Raw genomic sequence first — 20,938 nt, forward strand, 5'->3', positions numbered from 1 at the left:
AAACAAAAGTTGTATCCAAGATGGCCGACTTCTAAATGGCCACCATGGCCACCACCCATCTTGAGGAGTTTGCCCCCTCACATATACTAATGTGCCACAAACAGGACTTTAATATCACCAACCATTCCCATTTTATTACAGTGTATCCATATAAATGGCCCACCCTGTACTATAATAGCATCGGTTTTATGAAAGCTTCGCTATTCAGTTCATAGCTGAACTGAAGAAACATTTGGATGAGAGGTGAAACATTTTAACAAACTTAAAACATTCCTCCTTTTTTAAGCTCTTAATGCTGTTCAAGTCCTGTAACAGGGCGGCCCTTAGCGGCTGGAAACACAGTGAGATGGACCAAGGCAAGTGTAGTGGAACAAAAGTATTTATTTGCTATACAGCTCTCCTTACAACAATTAAGTTGTTGAGCTTCTTAACAGCACAAAACTCCACCTCTAATGACAACTGGCAGCCATAAATATGTTCAGCTGTCACAGACTTAACCATTATTCCACTCTCAGGTAAATTCTTAAATCCCAACCTTCCACCACAGTATACACTATATCAATTAGAATAAATAAATACATAAATACATTTCACATTTACATATTAATAAATAATTCACACTTTAATGTTACACCAAACCCAATATTATAAAAACCCAGAAACCCAAGCACAACAAGATTCACCACACTCTCTTTACCAATGGTCTCCCCCGGAATCTTTAAATGGTGTTTGGACCCCCGGGGTCTGTGCCGGATCTGAAATAAGGCTACCAACTGATTTTAAAATTCCCAATAAATAGTCAATAAATATTTAAACTTCTTGTGTGCAAATCCATGCTTAAAGTGCAATGCTAAATAAAGTGCTTGATAAGGTGCTTTTAATAAAGTGAAAGGTGTGCTCTAAAGTGCTATACAGATAATATAATATAAATAAATTTAGTAAGGGAGTCCTCTTTCTTACAAGTCCCCTATTAAAAAGGGCACTGTAACTGCAGCTTTATTGAACATAAACATTCTTTATAGTTAGAAAACCATATGGAAGCATTTGCTTTTTAAACAATTACAATTTTAATGTTTCTGCCAAGCAAGCGTCTATAAAAACACGAACATCTATTGTTACTCGTGGTTTTTCTTGCCAATCGGTTGCAGCAGATGGCTGCACCTCCCTGAGCTGGCTCTGCTGGTTCTACTGGTTCTGCTTTCCTGCTGAAAGGGAATTCGTCCTTGTGATTGTTGAAATATGCTTGCTCATAGTGTGTTATTGGATTGTTGGGGTTTTCTTAAAAAATGTAGGATCTTAAGCAACCTTAAGTATAAAGCACCTTGAGGTGACTGTTCTTGCCAATTGGCACATTCCAAACAGGGATGAGTTAATATGGGACTGACTGAATTATCTGCAGTTTTGTAATTCAATTTGATTTAAATAACTTGTATGAGACCACAGCTTTTAATTCAACATCCTTTTTTTTAACAATTTAATTTTACATACAAAAGATAGTATATTCAAGAAAAACCTAGTGCATTATAAAATGGGAATAGTCGCCAATTATGTCTTCTTCTTTTGGCTGGTTCTTTTAGGATCACCGAAGCGGATCACCAACCTTCAAATCACCCTAACCCTAGCATCCTCTTCTGTCACACAACCTTCTGCATGTCTAATCTTTTCTGTGGTCATCCTTTTTTCATCCTATCTGACAGCTCCATCTTCAAAATCTTTTGTCCAATGTATCTGGTATCCCACCTCTGCATATATACAAATAATCACAGCTATGTCTAACTAACTTTGCCTCCAAACTAATGAACTTGAGTTGTCCTCCTGATATATGAATTTCAAATCCTGTCCATCCTGATCATTCATGATGAAAACTTTAACTTCAGTACACTGCCCATTGCTTTGAATGGTGGAGTAGAGGTGTTTAAATGTGTCCACCTTCAGTACCTCTGCCCCTTGCTGCTTCAGTGTTACACCTGTCTCCCTCTCGATCACACATGTATTCTCTCTACATTACAATTATTTTGTCTACACAGCCATCATCCAGTCTGTCCTGTGTGTCTGGTTCCACTCAGCCACAAAGCAGGACACTCCCAGACAAACTCTTTCAACTGCTGCCTTCAGACACGCACTACAGTGTTGTTTGCCAAAACCAGCTACCACAGAAACAGTTTATTCCCCAGGCTGTCACTCTGATGAACACTGTGAAATGACCCACTGTTATATCATTCAGGTCATATAAACATATGCAGTTTTGCACTCATTGTTTGTATAGTTTCTCAAGACCTATCTATTATATACCACTGTTTTGGTGTGCTCATACATGTTGTGTATCACTGTCACATGTGTTTTTGCCCCTCCTGATAGTCCTTACAAATCACTCTTGTTATTGAAAATTTGTACACTTCTCCATTCCTCAGGCATCCCATGATTAAAAGAATCCACTGCTCTCTCTCTCAGACATCCCTATACCTACACAGATACATCAATTCAACCAGCTGCCTTTCTAATGATTAAGAAAATTACTAATCCCGAAAATGTAGCTTATCATTATATTATAAAATTTGCTTGCCAACTATTAACTCATGTGTTCATAATAATATTTTAATTCTTTTTTTATTTATATAGTGCGAAACCACAACAACAGTCACCACAAGGTGACTTATATTATAAAGTAAAGATCCTACAACATTAGAGAGAAAACCCCAACAATCAGTGGACTCTCTATGAGCAAGCAATTGGCAACAGCAGAAAGGAAAACTCAGTTTTAACAGAAAGAAACTCCTGGCAGAACCAGGCTCTGGCAGAACCAGGCCCAGGGAGGGGCAGCCACATGCTGTGACCAGTTGTGGAAGAGAGTGGAAGAGAGTCATATTTTAAAAATAAACTAATGATTCAATGCATAGTTTAAAAATAACTAATGGTTAAAAGCCCTCAGTTAATCCAAAATGCTGCAGCAAGAGTACTGACAGGAAGTAGAAAGAGAGAGCATGTTTCTCCAGTATTGGCTTCCCTTCTTTGGCTTCCTGTTAAATCCAGAATTCAAAATCCTGCTCCTCACATACAAGGTCTTAAATAATCAGGCCCCATCTTATCTTAATGACCTTGTAGTACCATATCACCCTATTAGAGCACTTCGCTCTCGCACTGCAGGCTTACTTGTTGATCGTAGAGTATTTAAACGTAGAACAGGAGGCAGAGCCTTCGGTTTTCAGGCCCCTCTTCTGTGGAACCAGCTTCCAGTTTGGATTCGGGAGACAGACACTATCTCTACTTTTAAGATTAGGCTTAAAACTTTCCTTTTTGCTAAAGCATATAGTTAGGGCTGGACCAGGTGACCCTGAATCCTCCCTTAGTTATGCTGCAATAGACGTAGGTTGCTGGGGGATTCCCATGATGCATTAAGTTTTTACTTCCCAGTCATCTTTCTCACTCACTATGTGTTAATAGACCTCTCTGCATTGAATTATACCTGTTATTAACCTCTGGCTCTCGTCCACAGCATGTCTTTATCCTGTCTTTATTCTCTCACTCCAACCGGTCGCAGCAGATGGCCGCCCCTACTGAGCCTAGTTCTGCCGGAGGCTTCTTCCTGTTAAAAGGGATTTTGTCCTTCCCACTGTCGCCAAAGTGCTTGCTCATAGGGGGTCATATGATTGTCGGGCTTTTCTCTGTATCTATTATTGTGCAATCTACTGTGCAATATAAAGCGCCACGAGGCGACTGTTGTTGTGATTTGGCGCTAAATAAATGCCTCTCATTTTACTTTCAAATATCCTATGAACCACAAGCCTGCAGTGAAGTACTCAATTGGGACAATGTGGTGCTATGAGGTCTTTAAGATAAGATGGGGCCTGATGAGTCAAGACCTTGTATGTAAAGAGAAGGATTTCAAATTGGATTCTGGATTTAACAGAGCCAGTGAAGAGAAGCTCATATAGGATAAATATGGTTTCTGTTTCTAGTGCCTATTAGCACTGTTGCTACAGCATTCTTGATCAACTAAAGGCTCTTTAGGGAGGTTTTAGACTTGATAATAACAAATTACAATTGTCCAGCCTAGAAGTGATTAATGTCCATTTTTTTCAGCAACACTCTGAGACGGGATGTTTCTAATTGTATGGCCTATAGTGTAACATCAGTTTTATCTAAATTTAGAAGCAGTAAACTAGTGGTCATCCCAGCTTTTATGTCTTTATGACATTCCATCAGTTTAACTAATTGCTGCTGTTCATCAGGCTTCAAGGATAAATAAAGTGAAGATTAAACTGCATTACAGTGAAAGTGTATGCAATGCATTCTAATAAGGACAGCAAAGAAAATGTAATTAGAATTGGTCCATATGTAACCTTAGTGTGCAAAGAAGATTCCACATTTACATTTAAAAATCTGGATCTATTAGATAGATATGATTGCAATCACTGCAGTGCAGTTCCTTTAATACCTACAACACTGACTAATCTCTGTAGTAACATATTATATTCAAGAGTTACAAATCTTGCACTGAGTTCTAGCAGGATAAGCAAAGAGACTAGTCTAGTGTCAGAGGCCATAAGAAGATCATTTGTAACCTAATACGGTTTATGTACTATGACGAATTCTGACTGAACTGCTCAGATTATGCAATATATAAAATATAAAATAAAATATAAATATAAAATATGCATATTTTTAAGTGCGAGTAGTTTTGAACATGGATATTGGACATAGTAGAATATGGAGTAATGCTTCTGGACTCTAGGCGGCAGCATCACAATTGGGGTCAACTGGTCTACGGGAAACGGAAATGAAGAAGAAGGGTGAGAAGGCGGAGAGAGGAACCATTTTTTATCGTCGCTGTAGCTTTGATAAAGTCGCGGGGTAATGTAGTTAGTTGTGTGTATGCATGCTAAAATTTAAGGTGTATTTTTTTTATATTTGCTTTTAAAGTAGCTTGTTGGTAGACGTGAAGCAGAGTCTTTTCTTAGTAGCGAAATACTTATTAGCTAACGGGCTAAAGAAGCAGCTGAAGTCGGTAGCATTTTTATCGCCATTTTGCGCATTCAGTAGCTCCCTACTTTTGGCAGCAGAAAGGTAATGCCAAAGTAATGTGTGGCTGTTTATTTCAGGATACAGCGTTCCCTTTTGTTTCAGGGTTGATGCTCATTTTTAAGTTAAATGTATGGTCTTTCTTTCGTTTTAGGTAGCAGACCTCGGAGCATGGCGGAGGCCGACCGACCAGGGAAGCTCTTCATCGGCGGACTGAATACGGAGACCACCGAAAAGGCCTTGGAGCAGTACTTCAGCAAATATGGCAGGATTGTGGAAGGTGGGAATGGAACCTCTTTTGGCCAAATCATGTTCAGTGCATATCCTGGATAAAGTACTTCTAAAATTGCTCAGTGTTTGCTGTTTGGCGCCTTTATTCTGGCAAATGGGTGGTAGCGAAATACTGGAAGAAAATTTTACCCATCTGTGTATATTTAAGTTGACTGTTACAGCGTAGGGAAATCCGAATAACCCCCTTTTTAATGCACTAACTTTGCAGTTTTACCATCTTCTACGTTATCCACATAGTTTGTGACATTTTTTCCACTTCATTTAAAAGGAAGCCTGTTCTTCCAAACTCTAATATATAATACTGTATTTACGGTAAATGGCCGTATAGTCTTGCTGAAGGAAATAAGAAAACCTATGAACCATGAAAGGGACACAAAGAAACCGAAATTAGTCACTTTCGATTATGGGGTGCCATAGAAGTCTGCCCTTATCTAATTTAAACTGTTAAAATGAGTCACTTTTGTATTTAACTTGGCTAATTGAAAAACACAAGCTCACTTCTGATCATCAATTCCTTTATTTCAGTTCTTTTGATGAAGGATCGTGAAACAAACAAATCAAGAGGCTTTGCATTTGTAACTTTTGAAAGTCCTGCTGATGCAAAGGATGCAGCACGCGAAATGAATGGAAAGGTAAGTGATGACTCGAATTGGCTGTAATAAAAATAAAAAAGAATCAGCTAAAAAAAATATGATTTATACTTGTAACTCTTCTACCAGTCTCTTGATGGCAAGCCTATCAAGGTTGAGCAAGCTACAAAACCTCAGTTTGAGAGTGCTGGTAGGCGCGGACCTCCACCCATGCACTCTCGCAGTCGCGGGCCACCCAGAGGTCCACGTGGTTCAAGGGGAGGTCCTGGTGGAATGAGAGGCCCCCCATCAAGAGGTAATTTATTTAGTTTTTTTTTTTGGGTCTGCTCAGTTTGTAAATTGGAAGAATCTGTGTAATGAAATAATAATCTCTGGATGGATTTTTGTTGCAGCTTTTGACTGTAGTATATTAATATGTGCATTTCTTGTTTGTTTAAAAGACTACTATGATTCAGGAAGTGTAGAACCCTTCTTTAAAGGGATGTCATCCAGAGGCCCCCCTCCAATGAAACGAGGGCCCCCTATTCGAAATGGAGGTCCCCCACCCAAGAGGTCTGCCCCATCTGGTCCCATGAGCAGACGTAAGTGCTTGTACTCTGCAATATTTAAATGCAGGAAGTGATGTGGAAGAAATTACCAAAAAAAAAAAGTTAATTGTACAGATTTTAGTCTCTAGATTTAATTTAGTATCTAGTTCCTGTTTCTCTTGCAAGTAACTAGATGGGATACTTCTGTCTCATGGTAATTTGGTGATTAATCTTATCAGTTTCTCATTATGTGTTCCAGCTCCCATGTCAAGGGACAGAGATCCCTATGGTCCACCTCCACCTCGCAGAGACTCGATGATGTCCAGAAGGGATGATTATCCATCACCCAGAGATGACCATTACAGCTCAAAAGACAGGTTGGTATTTTCGTAATACACACTAGTGTGAATATATGTGGCAAACCTCAAGATTGATATACTGTAACATGCTTATAGTTGCTGTTACTTAGAGCTATTGTGGTCATCTTTTATATTTGAATTTTCTGTTTAAAAAGTCCACGTATTTAACACAAATGTATGCTCAGGAAACAGTATTGAGGTGTATTGTAATGTTTCACAGCTACTCCAGTCGGGATTACTCCAGAGATTCTAGGGACTATGGGCCACCTTCCAGAGATTATTCCTATAGAGAATATTCTAATTCCACTTCCCGCGATGACTACGGCTCAATGTCAAGAGGATACGGGTATGAGCCTGGATTGATACAAAAAGTAAAAACCTGAGGTCAGATCTCCCTTGGTTGTTAAGTGACAATTGCTTTTTGCTTTTTGCAGTGACCGTGATGGTTATGGAGGAGGCAGGGAACCAAGAAGCTATATGGACCGTCCTAGTGGTGGCTCCTACCGAGACTCATATGATGGTTACGGTAAGACATAACTCCATGAGTGAAATGACAATGTGTAATCGCTGTGGCACAAAGAAGAAGTGCGCAAATATTCAACCAAACCTGCCTTGTCCTATCACAAGATACTGCAGTTTTTTCGCATCCTCAGAGGAAACCACATGGTAATTTATTTTTTTTCTTTCCCTGACCTACAATCCAAGTTGTATATTTTCATACTACTAGCAATATTTTACCATTGGCATCTCCACTGAAAAACAAAAGTGTCTACATACCAAAGTCTGCATTGCCCCTGCATTCATCAGGAGAATATGAGTTTGGCAATATCATGTGTATGTGATGCACCTCAAAGTTTTTGCAACCATAAGGAACCTCAAAAATCCTTGGAAACATCCGTTGCCCGTTATGTGTTGTCCAGCAAAGTACTCCCTCAAGGAGTAATCTTCAAAAACCATCAAGACAACTGAAAACCTCACCCTAACCTACACTTGGATCTCTAAATGGAAAAATGGCTACTCAAATCAAAGGCATGCTGAAATGGGTACCACTACCTATTTGTTCTGTGCTTGGATATATTACTGCGCATATCAACAAAATATCCATGTTAAGTATTAAAAGGGTGGAACATTTTAAATATGCCATCCATTGAGTTTTATTTATTTTTGTCACAGAATGAATTCTATTGGCAAAAAAAATAGCACTTGACCGTGCAAAGAAAAATGTATAAATTGAACTTTGCCAATTACCTGAACCATTGACCCTGCAGGTAACTCTCGCAGCGCCCCACCTTCAAGGGGCCCCCCACCATCCTATGGTGGGAGCAGTGGAAGCAGTCGTTATGATGACTATGGCAGCAGTTCCCGGGATGGCTATGGCAGTCGTGACAGTTACCCCAACAGTCGGAGTGACCCATATCCACCTAGCCGTGGTGAGCGAATGGGCAGACAGGATAGGGGCCCAGCTCCCCCTGCCGAGAGAGGCTACCCTCCTCGTGACTCGTACAACAGCTCAAGTCGTGGAGGGCCACGTGGTGGCCGTGGTGGCAGTCGAGTCGATAGAGGAATGGCTCGCAGCAGATACTGAACTGGACTTGGAAATGTCATTAAACCAAACGTTAGTCTCCATGCACACTTAAAACGTGTTTTGGAGGAAGGACAAACTAGCCATGTCTAAATTTGTGGAATCTGAAGCTTAGTTTTGAACTGTATCTTGACTTTCCCAATTTTTTTTTTCTTTTATGTGTAAAAGTTTTTTCTCTCTCTTGCTTATGTCAGTACAGTTACCAAGTGAGTGTTAGTTTTTTGTACTTTCAGTGCTGTTGAAATCTGCAATGCCCTATAAGTATGGCTTTCCTAATCTAATAAAGGTTTTAGTTGTACCATAACTTTTTCTCATCGATTTTTCAACAACAGACCGTAACAAATGTTACGTAACAACATGATCTCCTTAAAAAGGTCCTCTGTAAAACTTAGGTGAGTCTGCTAAATATTGGAGTGAGATGCGTTCATTCTTGCCACAAATGTACTTCCAACTGGACGCTACTGTTTTCAAGGTTAGGCAAATGTTACTGTCAAAATGTTCCAATGTAGTTCCTTGGAAATGGATTCATCACCCTAGAGCCATTTGATGGCATGCAACGACCAAATGCAACTCGACTGATAGTCAACAGCTGGTAAGCAAAGCAAAACTCTTTGTTTCTCATCTGTAAATGAGTTTCTCATTGTCCTGTATTGCACTCTCCAGTCAAAGGGCGATATTCAAGGAAACTTGGCTTCAAGGGACAAAAGGAAAAAAGGAAGTCGACTGAAATGAACCTTTTCGTTGTAGTCCATTTTCGTCACTCAAAATTGTCAAAAGTGCAGCAACATGCCAAGAAGTTTCTTCCCTTTTCACCCGTGAATGCTTTTAACACCCATTTTACCAACTGAGCCCCAAGGCTCCTTTTTGCCCAACCAGTCATCCAACATCAGTAAAATGATTGGCAACCGTGCATTTTTACATCATGGGTAATATTTAGTCATTTTTTTTCCTCTATAAACACCTCAAAGCAATCTTTAAATTAAAGACTTGGTATCAAAATCATTTCCTTGAGCATGCCAATTCAAACAATGGAGACCGTTGGAAGAGCACCATCGTCCTAACTGCCAAACCGGAAAACAATGAAACGAATGTACAGTTGGACCAAGGACAACAATATAATTTTCAGTTACCTCATAATACATAATTAAGAAAAAAGCACCATACTAATATGATGTTCTCATTGCAGGATGAACATTGCTTCAAGGCAATTGCCCTTTCAACATATCTGGATGTCTTCAAGTTGCTGGACTAGTTGAGCTACAGTGCATCCGCATAACCATGTCTAACAGACTAGTAAGTCTTTATCTACCTGTACACAATTAAGATGGGATGGACAACTTTTACTGCTGAGACATTTTACAGCAATTTTGCCCCAAATGATGAACACAATGTGTTTATTTAAAATCCATGTGAGCCTGTCAGAATTACTAATGATGTAAAGTAAAATCTTCAATAATTGACTACAGTGGGCATTATGATTATTTGAATACCTTTTTGTATTTTCTGCATGTTAGATATGTTTGCTTTACTTATTTTCTGTAACTTATTAATGTAAAATGGGAATTTAGAGAATCCTAGAAAATAGTTATGCAGGGCACTTTGATACCAACCTGTGTTTTTGAAAATGGTTTGATATGCCAAAAGACTTTAGTTTATTTTTAAGATGCTAGGAGGAATATAATTTGAGATATTAAATATACTTAGTTCTGTACAAAACATTTGAACCTTTTTTGTATGAGGTGCTATGAGGAAGTTCCTCAGTTTGGCCCACTAAATGCAACAAACAAAACTAAGTTGGTTGAGTCCTGTTGTGACTCTGTACTATTTTCTTTTTAGATTACTTCCTGAAAGTCCTGTTATGGCTGCTGTGTATATTATTGTGTGTGTATAATTTGTAAAAAAAATTAAATAAAATCTGAAATTACACAACAAACCACCCAAGTTTGTTGGAAAAATGATATTGTTGTTAAATTTAACTTTTGCTGTCTTTCAGATGCTGGCACAGCTTTCTGTTCAGAGGTCGGGCTGAATCTTCGTATTGAGCAACGCATTGAAAGTGGGAGAAATGCACAGCCATCAAATGAACTTTGTACTGTTTTCAATAAAAACTTTGAAGAGGTTTTCTGTTTGCTGTTTTGTTGTCCTGAAATTTAAGATTTTGGCCATGACATGATTAAACTTTTAATTTTTTTTAGCAGAGACACTCATTATCTGCAAATATCACATTTTTCCCCATATAAGGCTTCCTGTGGCAGATGACCCATTTTCCATATTTGAAAAAAATTTGACCCAATTATGTTGAAGTTATTACTCTTTATTATATTAGACTTAAATAGTTGCCTCTTCTGAGTTATCAGTATGCAATTTGCATATATCGGTCATGTTTTCTGAGCCTTGCTGCATTTCAGTATGCAATATGATTGCCCTCTACTAGCATGTGCTACTTTGCAGAGGGGGAAGACGGGAAAAAAACTATTGTTGAGGTGCCTATTTGCCAGTAGGGGTGATCATCAGTTTTGCGTGTAGAAACACAGCGTCGGCCCCCCCTCCGCCTCTTTTTTTTTTTTTTTTTTTTTAAACTTCTAGCAGAAGTGCGGATGTGAGTTGCATATTGATACGGAACAGGACGCCAGCTTTTTTCTTTATTAAATTAAAAGCAATGCAGGCTTAGGCAATGGTCATTTCGTGGAGCTATGAATCCAGAGGAGCAGACTGTAACGTGGTTGATATCATTAGGAGTGCTTAGCTCGCCTAAAAAGAACATAGCGGATCCGGAGGAGTTTTTGAAAACCTCGCTCAAGGATGGAGTCGTCCTGTGCAAGCTCTCGGAGCGCCTCGTACCTGGCTTTACTCCCAAGGTGAGTTATTGATTTAAGCTAACTCGAGTCAACAAATGCCAAAAGATCCGTCGACGGTGAAAAGAAGGGAGGGGTTTGATGAAAGTGATACCGACGAGAACTTCTCCCTCCAGCAGGCCTTTGCGATTTTGTAGCTCACTGAACTCGAACCATGAAGTTTGAACAGCCGTCTGTGACCGTTTTGCGCGATAGGTGTCGCGTCAAAAACGACAACAACAGTTAGAGAGTTTCAGACTTGTGAATACACGATATGGTTTCCTGTGAAGCGACAGAAATGTTCCGCATTCTTGAGACGTGCGAGTCAGTGTGGACACCCACCAAAACAGGGCAAATTGAGTAGCAAGTGTGCGCTAAACGTTGCACATAGGCCGTACTGTACAGAACAAACGGAGAGGTTCGCCACACTGTTTGACTCCTTTTTTTAAAGGTGATAAATTTGACCACAACTTGTGTTCACTGTTTTAGATGGCAAAGTTGATAGTGATAAATAACAGTTGCAAAGACAGTTCGTCACTTCCTCCTGAGCGGCTGCTCTTCCCGGTGCGACCTCCCCTTTGAGAAAAAAAAGAAAAGAAAAAAAAGCGCAAAGCGGCGACGACGTGAGCCCGAAACAAAATCGGAAGTAGTAACTTCTCCCTTGTATGGCAGACGCATCACCCTAGTTTTACATACATTCTCCGTGGCAGTACTACATTGGTCTCACGGGAACTGTTAGAAGTTTGCTTAAAAAAATACAAACGTCAGCTTTTTTTTTTCGTCGGTGGGGATTTTATTTTGAAACTGTAAAATGAGCGGAAGTTGCTTGAGTAAGGCTACTTTGACGGCGGTTTTGTGGTGGTAATGGTTATATATGCATGAAGGAGACGCAGGAAGAATCTACAGTTATTTTCTTAACTTTAGGTTGCCACATTCGGATTGCGGCATCTCTCTTACTTACTGCGGGGCTCAGTGTGTACTGAAGTGATTTGTAGCTTTGGCCGTGAGCGTTTGATAAGTGTGTCAGATGCCTCTTTGACATACTAAGCCGAGGTATGTGTTTATATATGTATTTCGTGTACTCAGTATTGCCAGGACCCGAGAACTGAAGCAGACTGCATTTCCAACATCAAGGAGTTTTTAAAAGGATGCTCGTCCTTGAAAGTGGAGGTAAGTTATCTCAATGTGTGGTCTGTCAAGTTTTATATTCAAAGGCATGTTTTGCTGAAATACACTGACCTCACTCTGCCGTTATCTCCTGTCTACTGCAAGATGTGAACACACTCTTGCTTGTGTTGTGATCTGCTTACCCTGCTGGCATATGCTTTCCCCTCACGTCCATGTGGAGTGAGCCATATAAACAGACATGCTGTCACTCACTCTCACTAATCAGTCAGGAAGTGAAGTGCTGGCTCGCATGACTTCACTGTCTGTTTTCAAACTGGTGCAACTTAGTTTTGAACAGCATTTACTTCCTTGTTAATGAATTTTCTCCTGCATGCACTCGTGACTTAATGGTTAGTTTTGCTGCAGGTCAAAAATCCCCAAAGCGGTGCTGTTTCGCTCAGTGCATTCCCTAATATTGAAAAGTGGTGTATCATTTCCAGATGTTGGGAGGTTACTCTGTCTCTGTACCAGCCTGTTTGTTACCACCACACTGGACGTTAATGTCTCTTCCAGCTTTAAAAATAATATTTTTTGGTCTGGAATTACAACGCTTGGTTTCTTTAAAACGGCCAATTGAGTCAGCAAGGCTGGCTGACTGCAAAGTCAAGTGGTTCAGTAGGTCTGCCCAGCTGGCTTGTTATGTCTGGGAGGTCCCCTTTGCTTTTATCCACCAACTGTGCCCTAGCCCATAATTAGACCTTTTGCAGCCAGCCAGTAGCTCATGGGCAGAAGTTTTTGGAGAGGCGCTATTAAACGTAGCAGCCCGGGGATGTCTGTGTGGCATGATGGCAAACCTCGCCCATCCTTTGGTCAGTGATGTGATCATGTTAAGAGAACTTTTCATCCCTTTTTGCTATAGCTGAAAATGCCTGTTTGTCCTGTGACTGGAGAAAGCAGTAATTCTGCTTTCACTTCTGCTCCGAGATGCAGAAAGAGGAAGCATCAATTACTGTTGGGGCTCTCCAATATTTGTTCTGCGTTATTAACTCTATGTGAAGATTTATTTGCTCTGATTTTTACGCTCATAAATACATTTTCACTGAAACTACTGACCCCTGCCAAAACTTTTGTGAATGCTGGCAACAGTTATCGTGATGACCAACGGGTTGTTTTGCTTTTGGTGATGTAAAGCCAGTATTTGTAAAGGTAATGTTATGTGCCAGCTTTTTTTTTTCTCTTATCTTTTTTTTTCCAACTTGTAGCGCAAGTCTTGTTAGTTACATCGACCCTAAGGCTCGTCCCACATTAAGCGATGTAATGATCACACTTAAAGATGTTGTACACGACTCATAATGCAGGTTATACTACTCAAACCCTATATTTAAGATGTTTTATTTAAAATGTGAAACCTTATCCACTGGAGGAAAGAAGATAGCTGCCTGAGACTGACCGAGCAGCAGTGTGCGAATGAGCATCTGTGTGTGCCTGCAACGCTGCCTGTTTTATTACAAACCGCTAAGACACAGAATATGGGTCATACTCAACATGTCAGTTTTTGTCTGTCTTGTTAGAGGCTTATTCAAATCCATGTGTGCATTTCATTATGTGCGTCTCTTTCCATTGTTTGTGCAATAACCTGGAGTGAGTGTCTCTGTCTCTCTAGCTGTATGCACTAAAAAAGCATTCCTACTCAGATCTATTTAATCAGAGGAGGAAGGGGGAAAAAAAAGATCTAATTTTGACCTTTTGAAATTTTCCATCCAGGTGTTTGAACCAGAGTGGTTATACACTGGTGACAATTTTGGCAAGGTCCTAAATACTTTGCTGGCAGTCAACTTTGCAACACAAGGTAAGAATTTACCTTCTTTCTGATCTTGAATGTTGGAGATTGTTAATGTTTCGTCCTCACTAAAAGGGCCATTAGTCTACATAAATTCTTCTAATGTTATGAAAAGAAAGAATTAGATGCTTTTTCGGTACACTCTATTGTCACTTGATTTAAATAATTCCTATAATAATGGAGCTGAGATAATGAAGCGAAAACACGTGTAGCTTTATATTAAAAGTAGTCAGGTCAGATGTCTTGTATGTGTCCTGATGAGACTGGTGTTCTTCTGCCTTAATTTACCGGTTGTATCCACGGAGCCCTTCGATATTATGATTGGTTGTAGTATAGGTGGGCAGCTGGCGTGACAGTTTGTGTTTGTGTCACGCTGTGTGCCATATTTACTCATGTGAATCCTTGGCCTAATACAACCCCCCAAAAAACACCCTGCTCTCTTTTTTTCTCTGTTTTCTTATGTAACTGAGTACTGTAGTGTTGCTTTCGGACACGCATGCATCCTTTCCTCAAGTGCATTTCTTCAGTAAGGACACAGCACAAAGTAGTGCGCATTGCAGCATTCGTGCAGCAATTTGGGGCTAATTACTTTACTCAGGAGTCCCTGTTTGGGGCGACTGACGAGTTAATAGCAGTCTCGCTTCAGTATCCGGCTAACAGCTGTCGGAGAACCTTAGAATTATTCAGTCAGCAACTTTTAGAACAAGTCTGCCACCTCTATATGCTTTGTTACACATGTCATTGAGAACATGCATGTGTTAATGTCCGGTCTTTTTTTGTTTTGTTTTTATAGTAGAGAGAGAAATGTGTCTGAGCTGATACATTCAAATACAGTTAACACAACTGCACCATCATCAAGTTTTGGGCCATTTCCTTCAACTTCATTTGGCTTATTTGATTTTGTTCTCTGTGAATTGATGTGAATTTGCCGTCTGTAATTTGTTATATCAAGTTATTCAGCATAGTGGTTTGAGGACATACATACATAGAGATGAAAAAATTGTTCACTCGAGAAAGTCCCTTTCTTTTCTTCATTGTGTTACAAAGATGTTTTTCTACTTAAGTCGTTCCCTTTACTTCTTAGCGCCAACAGCTTGAGGACATGTTGTGTCCTATTCAGCTTTTTCCAGTCCCCAAAGACCCTCATCCTTATTCTCAGCTACAGTTCGATGATTGTTCAGGACAGAGGCATTCAGCCTGCACTAGCTAGATTATTTTGTCAGTTAGCTCATGAACAAAGTCGGTACATTGTGCTGCCAATTTGCTGCCCTGTGATGTAGATGCATGTTTTTTTTGTACCGTTAAGTTTTGGACTCACTTCATCGTGGTCCATCGAGAATGCTGTTCCAAGCAGTCATGAATGTTGCATTGTCCTTACAAAAACAAGGTGGTTTAAGGATATGAAGGTTTTTTGAAATCATTTATTTTCTGATACTTTCAGTTGTTGCAAATTATCTTTTGGCAAAAAAATACAAATTTTGAGGCGATCCTTGATTTCATAGTTGACATTAGGTTCAAAAAGTGAGCTGGTCATGTGGGGATTAGAACCACCTAAGGCAGATGTTCCTTGGACATCATCGTTGTTCCCAGTGATGAAGCGATGCCGGTGTCTCAGAATTACAGAATATTTTAGGAATAGAGCAGAGGCTCCTGGCCCAACGTCGCCTACTTCCGCAGTGCAGAAAAGATCATACATGCTGAACAGGTTGAAGCTTGAGCAGTACTTGTTGTGTCAAGAACAACTTCTTTTTTTTTTTGTTTGGCTGACTCTTTTAGGCTTTTGGCTTTGATCACATTATTGTTCACCTGGAAAAATCAGATGCTTTGTTCATTTCTCGTGACCATCCCCAACCCCTACCTTCCTTTGGTGCAATATTAACACTTTCAAGGAGTTTCTTTTTGGACGACCAGAGTCTTGAATGCACTTAAACGAAAGCAGGATGCATGCCACTGTGTAAAATGTGGCACAGAAGCGTCTCTCAGTGCTCAGATGTAATTGATATGCAAATGTTTTACAGGCTAGCTATGCCCAGCAGCTGTTCTTCCATCTTTGTATTTGAGCTTGACTTGAAATTGATTATTTAGTTGATATTGAATACAAGTGGCCCTCTGTATTATTGCTTTACGTCCTCTTCTGAGGTCGGCTCCTGTCGTTTTTGTTCCTGTGCCCAGAGTTTGTGTTTGTTTAGATTAACTGCTTTGAATATTGTATGCATACTGAAGTAACAGTGGCAGCCACAGAGCCTAGCTGACAGACGGGCTTGTTAGGCTTCTCTGTGTGTGACGAGTGGCATGCAGACTCCACGAGCCCCACCTGCCACTGCCTTCAGTGCCATTTTCCTCATATTTCTTAGGCTTTAGTGTGTGGCACCCGGACATATTTGCATATGGAAAATAATAGTGAATCGGTAGCCTTTTCCCTTCAAAAGATGTTATGCAGTTTGCGTAAAAAGTGTCACATTTTCTTCCTGCTAGTGAAAGTGCACTTAAGCGCTTGCCAGTTTTATAGCCTCAAAGCTGAACTCTTTATTTGATCTGAATTTGAGGTTACAAAGGCTAAATAGTCCCCTCACTTTATTTTTCATTCTTCTCTGATTTTTTTCCTAAAGGATTAGATGGTGGATTTGGCTAGCATCCAGTTGGCATTTGATAGGCAGTCTTCAGTAAGTGTTTCTGCTTGTTAGCTTAGAAGAGGTTTGCAGTACCACCATGTGTCACTTTTCGAGTCAATACTGACAACAAAATTGATACCTCGCTCAGCCCATTTCTAGAGCTGCAGTCGTGCTGTGGGACAACTGGCAGCTACTGACCCTAAATCACAGTTCCTCTGCTGCAGTGGCTCAGCGATGACAGCCTAGAGGGGTTCGGTGTCAGCAACATAAACTTGAGCTTGATTTTCTCTTTAAGCAGACATATTTGCTGGACTGAATGCCCACTTGGATATACGTACATTTGTTTTGTTTTTTTTAAGTTGCTTTGTGATTTTTCAGCTGCTTGATCTTTTTTTGGAACAATGTGTCAGTTTTGGCTAAATCACATTATTCTGTGAGAAACTCTAAATTAGTGGACCGTGTGTGTTCAATGTCCTGGGGCTGCACAAAGCGATGGGCCATGCTCTTGAATTGTCATCAGGCTGACAGCCCGTGGAAGTATGTGTACCTGCATGAACTGTGTGCACGAGAGAGTCATAATTTTAAACATAAAGGTAACTGACGTATGAGGCTTTGTATTTCCTGTGTGTGTGCTTGCAGATTGTGCTGCTGAGAGATGTCCTCAGTCCGGTACCCCCTCTCCTAGTCAGGCCTCTTCACACACGCTGTCTTCTGCCAAATCCAAAGGCTCTCTGCGGAGACAATCCAAATCAGTGGTACAGTCTCACTTTTTTTTTTATCTGTTATTTACATAAATATATTGTTTGCAGTAGGGATGCAACGATACCAATTTTTTCAAACCGATACGATACCGATACTTGGATCTGAGTACTTGCCGATACAGAGTACAAAAACCGATACTTCTACCACACACACACACGCACACACACACACACACACACACACACAAGACACACAAATACAATGAATTGGAAGACAGGTTTTATTATATTCCCTGCCGATAAAAAATAAAATCTTAATAAAAATGACCACAAAAAAATTTCAAATGAAAAATAAGCACTTCTGTTAAATATTGCAGAGTCTCCACATTGTAATTTTACAAAATATCACTGAACTATTGGCACTGTCTCGAGCTTTCAGAATAATAAATAAACACTTCTGTTTGGAATAAAATAAACTTTTAAATTATTGCAGAGTGTTCATATTGTAAACAAACAAACAAAATAATTATTATTAAATAAATAATAAAATATAAAAAATTATAAAATAAATAATAAATAAAATAATAATTGGCCCCCTAGTGGCCAATCTAAAAAACTACAACAGAAATGACCAGCCACCCTCTGATTAATGAAATAAGTTGGTATCGGTTCATGGTATCGGTTAACTTTTACGAGTATGAGTACACACACATTTTACAGTATCGGTATCGGTGCATCCCTAGTTTGCAGCTCATATAGTGGATGTTTAGCACAGATGAGCTGCACCCATCATACTTAAGAAATAATTACATAAAGAGAGAAAATAAAGATGGTGTAGAAATTTCATTATACATTTACTTTACATGTAGATAATTGTCCGTTTGTTTTGCATTATTTAGTTAGGTGGTTACTTTAAAAATGTTGTTTTGGAAAAAAAAGTATTAGTATTCTCATTTTCCATTTCTCTGCCCACATTTGTGGTTGGATTGTACTATTACCTCCTGCCAGACACAGTCACAGTCAGCAAGCGTGTTATGTATCAAGCGCATCTTGACCAGTCAGTCGCAGAGGAGGGGTGTGGGGACAGGCACGCTCATAAAGGTATTTGAAGGCTTGTAACTGGTTTAAACTAACTGCAAGCAACATCGCTACATTGGCGTGTGAGTTTAGTCCGAGTGTATATTTTTATCAATGCCTACCATGAAGTGTAGATGAATCATTGTATTGGCAGATGTACTTGATTCATTCTGTGGCTGTGTGGCTGTGTTCTTGGCTGCTAATGGTACAATTTTACCAATAATCACAAAACGCAGAAATATAAAATACTATAGATTTCTTGATTTAATTTTTTAAGACCAATTTTGAAATAACAACTGAATTGTTGGAAAACAAACCAGCCATTTGTCAGGTACGTGAAACGTATAATCGAAACCTGCCGATGCATTCGGATGTGTTGCTTTCGGGCTGTGACGACCTCTCTCAACAGGAAATGTCTGAGAACGGTGGAGGTGGGCAGCTGATGGTAAAGGCTCGCTTCAACTTCAAGCAGAACAACGAGGATGAGCTGTCATTCAATAAAGGTGAAGTGATCCTTGTGACACGCCAGGAGGAGGGAGGATGGTGGGAGGGCACGCTCAACGGCAAAACGGGCTGGTTTCCAAGTAACTACGTCCGTGAGATCAAACCCTGTGGTGAGTTTCGCTGCTCTGTCTGGACCGTGAAGTTGCGGCTTCCAGAGATGTAGCTGTATAATGGTGTTATGAGTCTTTTGGGACAAAATGCAATTTTGTAATTTGCATTTAGTGCTGTGTTAAACTTCCTTGCTGTAGACCGCTGTCACCTTCTTTTTCATTGCCAGTCTTCCCATTCTGCTAAACTAAACTAAAGTTAGCATTAACATTTACTTAGACTCAAAGATAAATTGATTCATATGTTAACTATCAGAACATTTTACGCAAATATCTTGTGCTAAAATAATAACGAGAAATGAAATGTTATATCTTCTGCTTTGGCACTTTTCTGGCCATTCAGCACTATAGCGCAGGAACAGAAGTTGAGATTATGACCATATTTGGCATATCTGAAAGTGTCCTGATGGTATTGTATTGGCATTGTTATTTTTCTTTTTTCAGAAACACCGTGATAGAATAGCGTAGTTACACAAAAGCTGACAATATACACCACAAAGTATTTGATATGATTTGCATCTTAGAATAAATATAGATATACGAGGGGGGGAAAAAAATTGTCTTGGAAGTTAGACAAAGAGGTTGTAGTTTATGTATTTAATGGCAACTTCTTTTTTTAATAGGACGTATATAATTATTTCCCCCTTCTTCCCCCCAAAATATATAAATGCATTTAATGTCTTTTTTGATGGTTATAATCAAGTATTTTTATGAAGCTTAAAAATCCTTATTGCTTTTCTCTCTATAGAAAAACCAATGTCACCTAAAGGAACTCAGCTGACTAAGAACTACTACAGTGTGGTAAGTAGGAGCTATGCAGGACAATGAGTTCGTTTTTTTTGTAAGACTTTGGTTAAAAAGTATTTTATGCAGAGCTTATCTTAATATTTGGGAATAGTAAATGTTGTATCTTAGATGTTTAATGGAGTTAAAAGTCAGAATGTACATTTTCTTGGTGCTGACGGATGTTAATCATTGTCATGATCCAAGCAGCCAGGAACACACAGGCACAAATGTAATCTTCAAAAAAATGGGTTTTATTATACCCCCAAAAAGGACAAGATAATTACAAAAATTCAAAATAACAAAAATAAAGCTTTTAAGAACCAAGTGGGCCCATAAAAGAGGTTAACTTAACAGAACGCTACTCAAAAGTCACGTAACAAAAACATAACTCAACAAACTGACCTGCCCAAATGAGAAACAGCTCCAGTTATATAGCAAATGAATAAACCATTATATACACCAAAGGTGAAAACTAAAGAGATAACAGCTAACCATCATTCAAGAAGAACCCCGTTCCCCCTGCATGATCACAATAGATGGTCCAGTCCACTTGATTGGCTTCTGCATTTAAACCAGCTCCACCCTCAGCCTCCTCTTTCAGCCAAACCAGGAAGGAGTGGAGCGGAGGTCAGGTAATTCAGAAAGAGCAGAAATATAATTAATATAACATATACCCATATAAAATAACAAACAATGCAAAGCAAAGTCTATGCCACCATTTGGGCTATAGCTTAGTGCTGTCGTGCATTACAGGTAAACTCAAAATATCAAATTAGTTAACTTATGATCACAGAAGCTTTAGAGCATAACGTATAAGACAAAAGACCAAATGAATATTACCTAAGTATCTCAATTGTGTGGTTGCATGCAGCCATCACAATCATTGATCGATCGAAAGTGATTTACTTTATGGGATTCAGCTTCAACTTTGTGCGTTTTTTTTTAATACTGCCAGTCAGACTTTCTTTAGGTTTTAGTTTGTTTAGTTTTTTAATATTTGTG

At 39.4% G+C, this 20,938-nt stretch overlaps 2 protein-coding genes across 4 annotated transcripts in view; both read left to right on the forward strand.

Annotated features, from left to right (window-relative positions):
• The first annotated feature begins 4,778 nt into the window (after positions 1-4,778).
• rbmx (RNA binding motif protein X-linked) lies at positions 4,779-10,487 on the forward strand. Of its 2 annotated transcripts, none has more exons than XM_006781228.2 (10): positions 4,779-5,064; positions 5,174-5,299; positions 5,836-5,942; positions 6,030-6,195; positions 6,341-6,481; positions 6,687-6,804; positions 7,007-7,132; positions 7,221-7,312; positions 8,055-9,661; positions 10,362-10,487. In XM_006781228.2, exons 2-9 carry the CDS (start codon positions 5,191-5,193, stop codon positions 8,369-8,371), a joined length of 1,176 nt encoding a protein of 391 aa, XP_006781291.1. In that variant the 5' UTR covers positions 4,779-5,064; positions 5,174-5,190; the 3' UTR covers positions 8,372-9,661; positions 10,362-10,487. The 2 variants fall into 2 exon arrangements, with proteins under 2 accessions (XP_006781291.1, XP_035766664.1); XM_035910771.2 differs by having other exon boundaries at positions 4,795-4,851.
• Positions 10,488-10,930: 443 nt separating this feature from the next.
• Positions 10,931-20,938, forward strand: part of arhgef6 (Rac/Cdc42 guanine nucleotide exchange factor 6) — a 28,403-nt gene continuing 18,395 nt past the window's right edge. For both annotated transcript variants that reach the window (XM_006781226.3, XM_006781227.3), the window contains exons 1-6: positions 10,931-11,226; positions 12,289-12,372; positions 14,074-14,158; positions 17,401-17,516; positions 18,949-19,153; positions 19,899-19,951. In XM_006781226.3, the coding sequence (XP_006781289.2) occupies positions 11,062-11,226; positions 12,289-12,372; positions 14,074-14,158; positions 17,401-17,516; positions 18,949-19,153; positions 19,899-19,951 (708 nt within the window). In that variant the 5' untranslated portion in view covers positions 10,931-11,061. The remainder of the gene's footprint in view (positions 11,227-12,288; positions 12,373-14,073; positions 14,159-17,400; positions 17,517-18,948; positions 19,154-19,898; positions 19,952-20,938) is intronic.

Source organism: Neolamprologus brichardi, chromosome 2 (assembly GCF_056152115.1).
Source record: "Neolamprologus brichardi isolate AB-2024 chromosome 2, ASM5615211v1, whole genome shotgun sequence".
Taxonomy (NCBI): Eukaryota; Metazoa; Chordata; class Actinopteri; order Cichliformes; family Cichlidae; genus Neolamprologus; species Neolamprologus brichardi.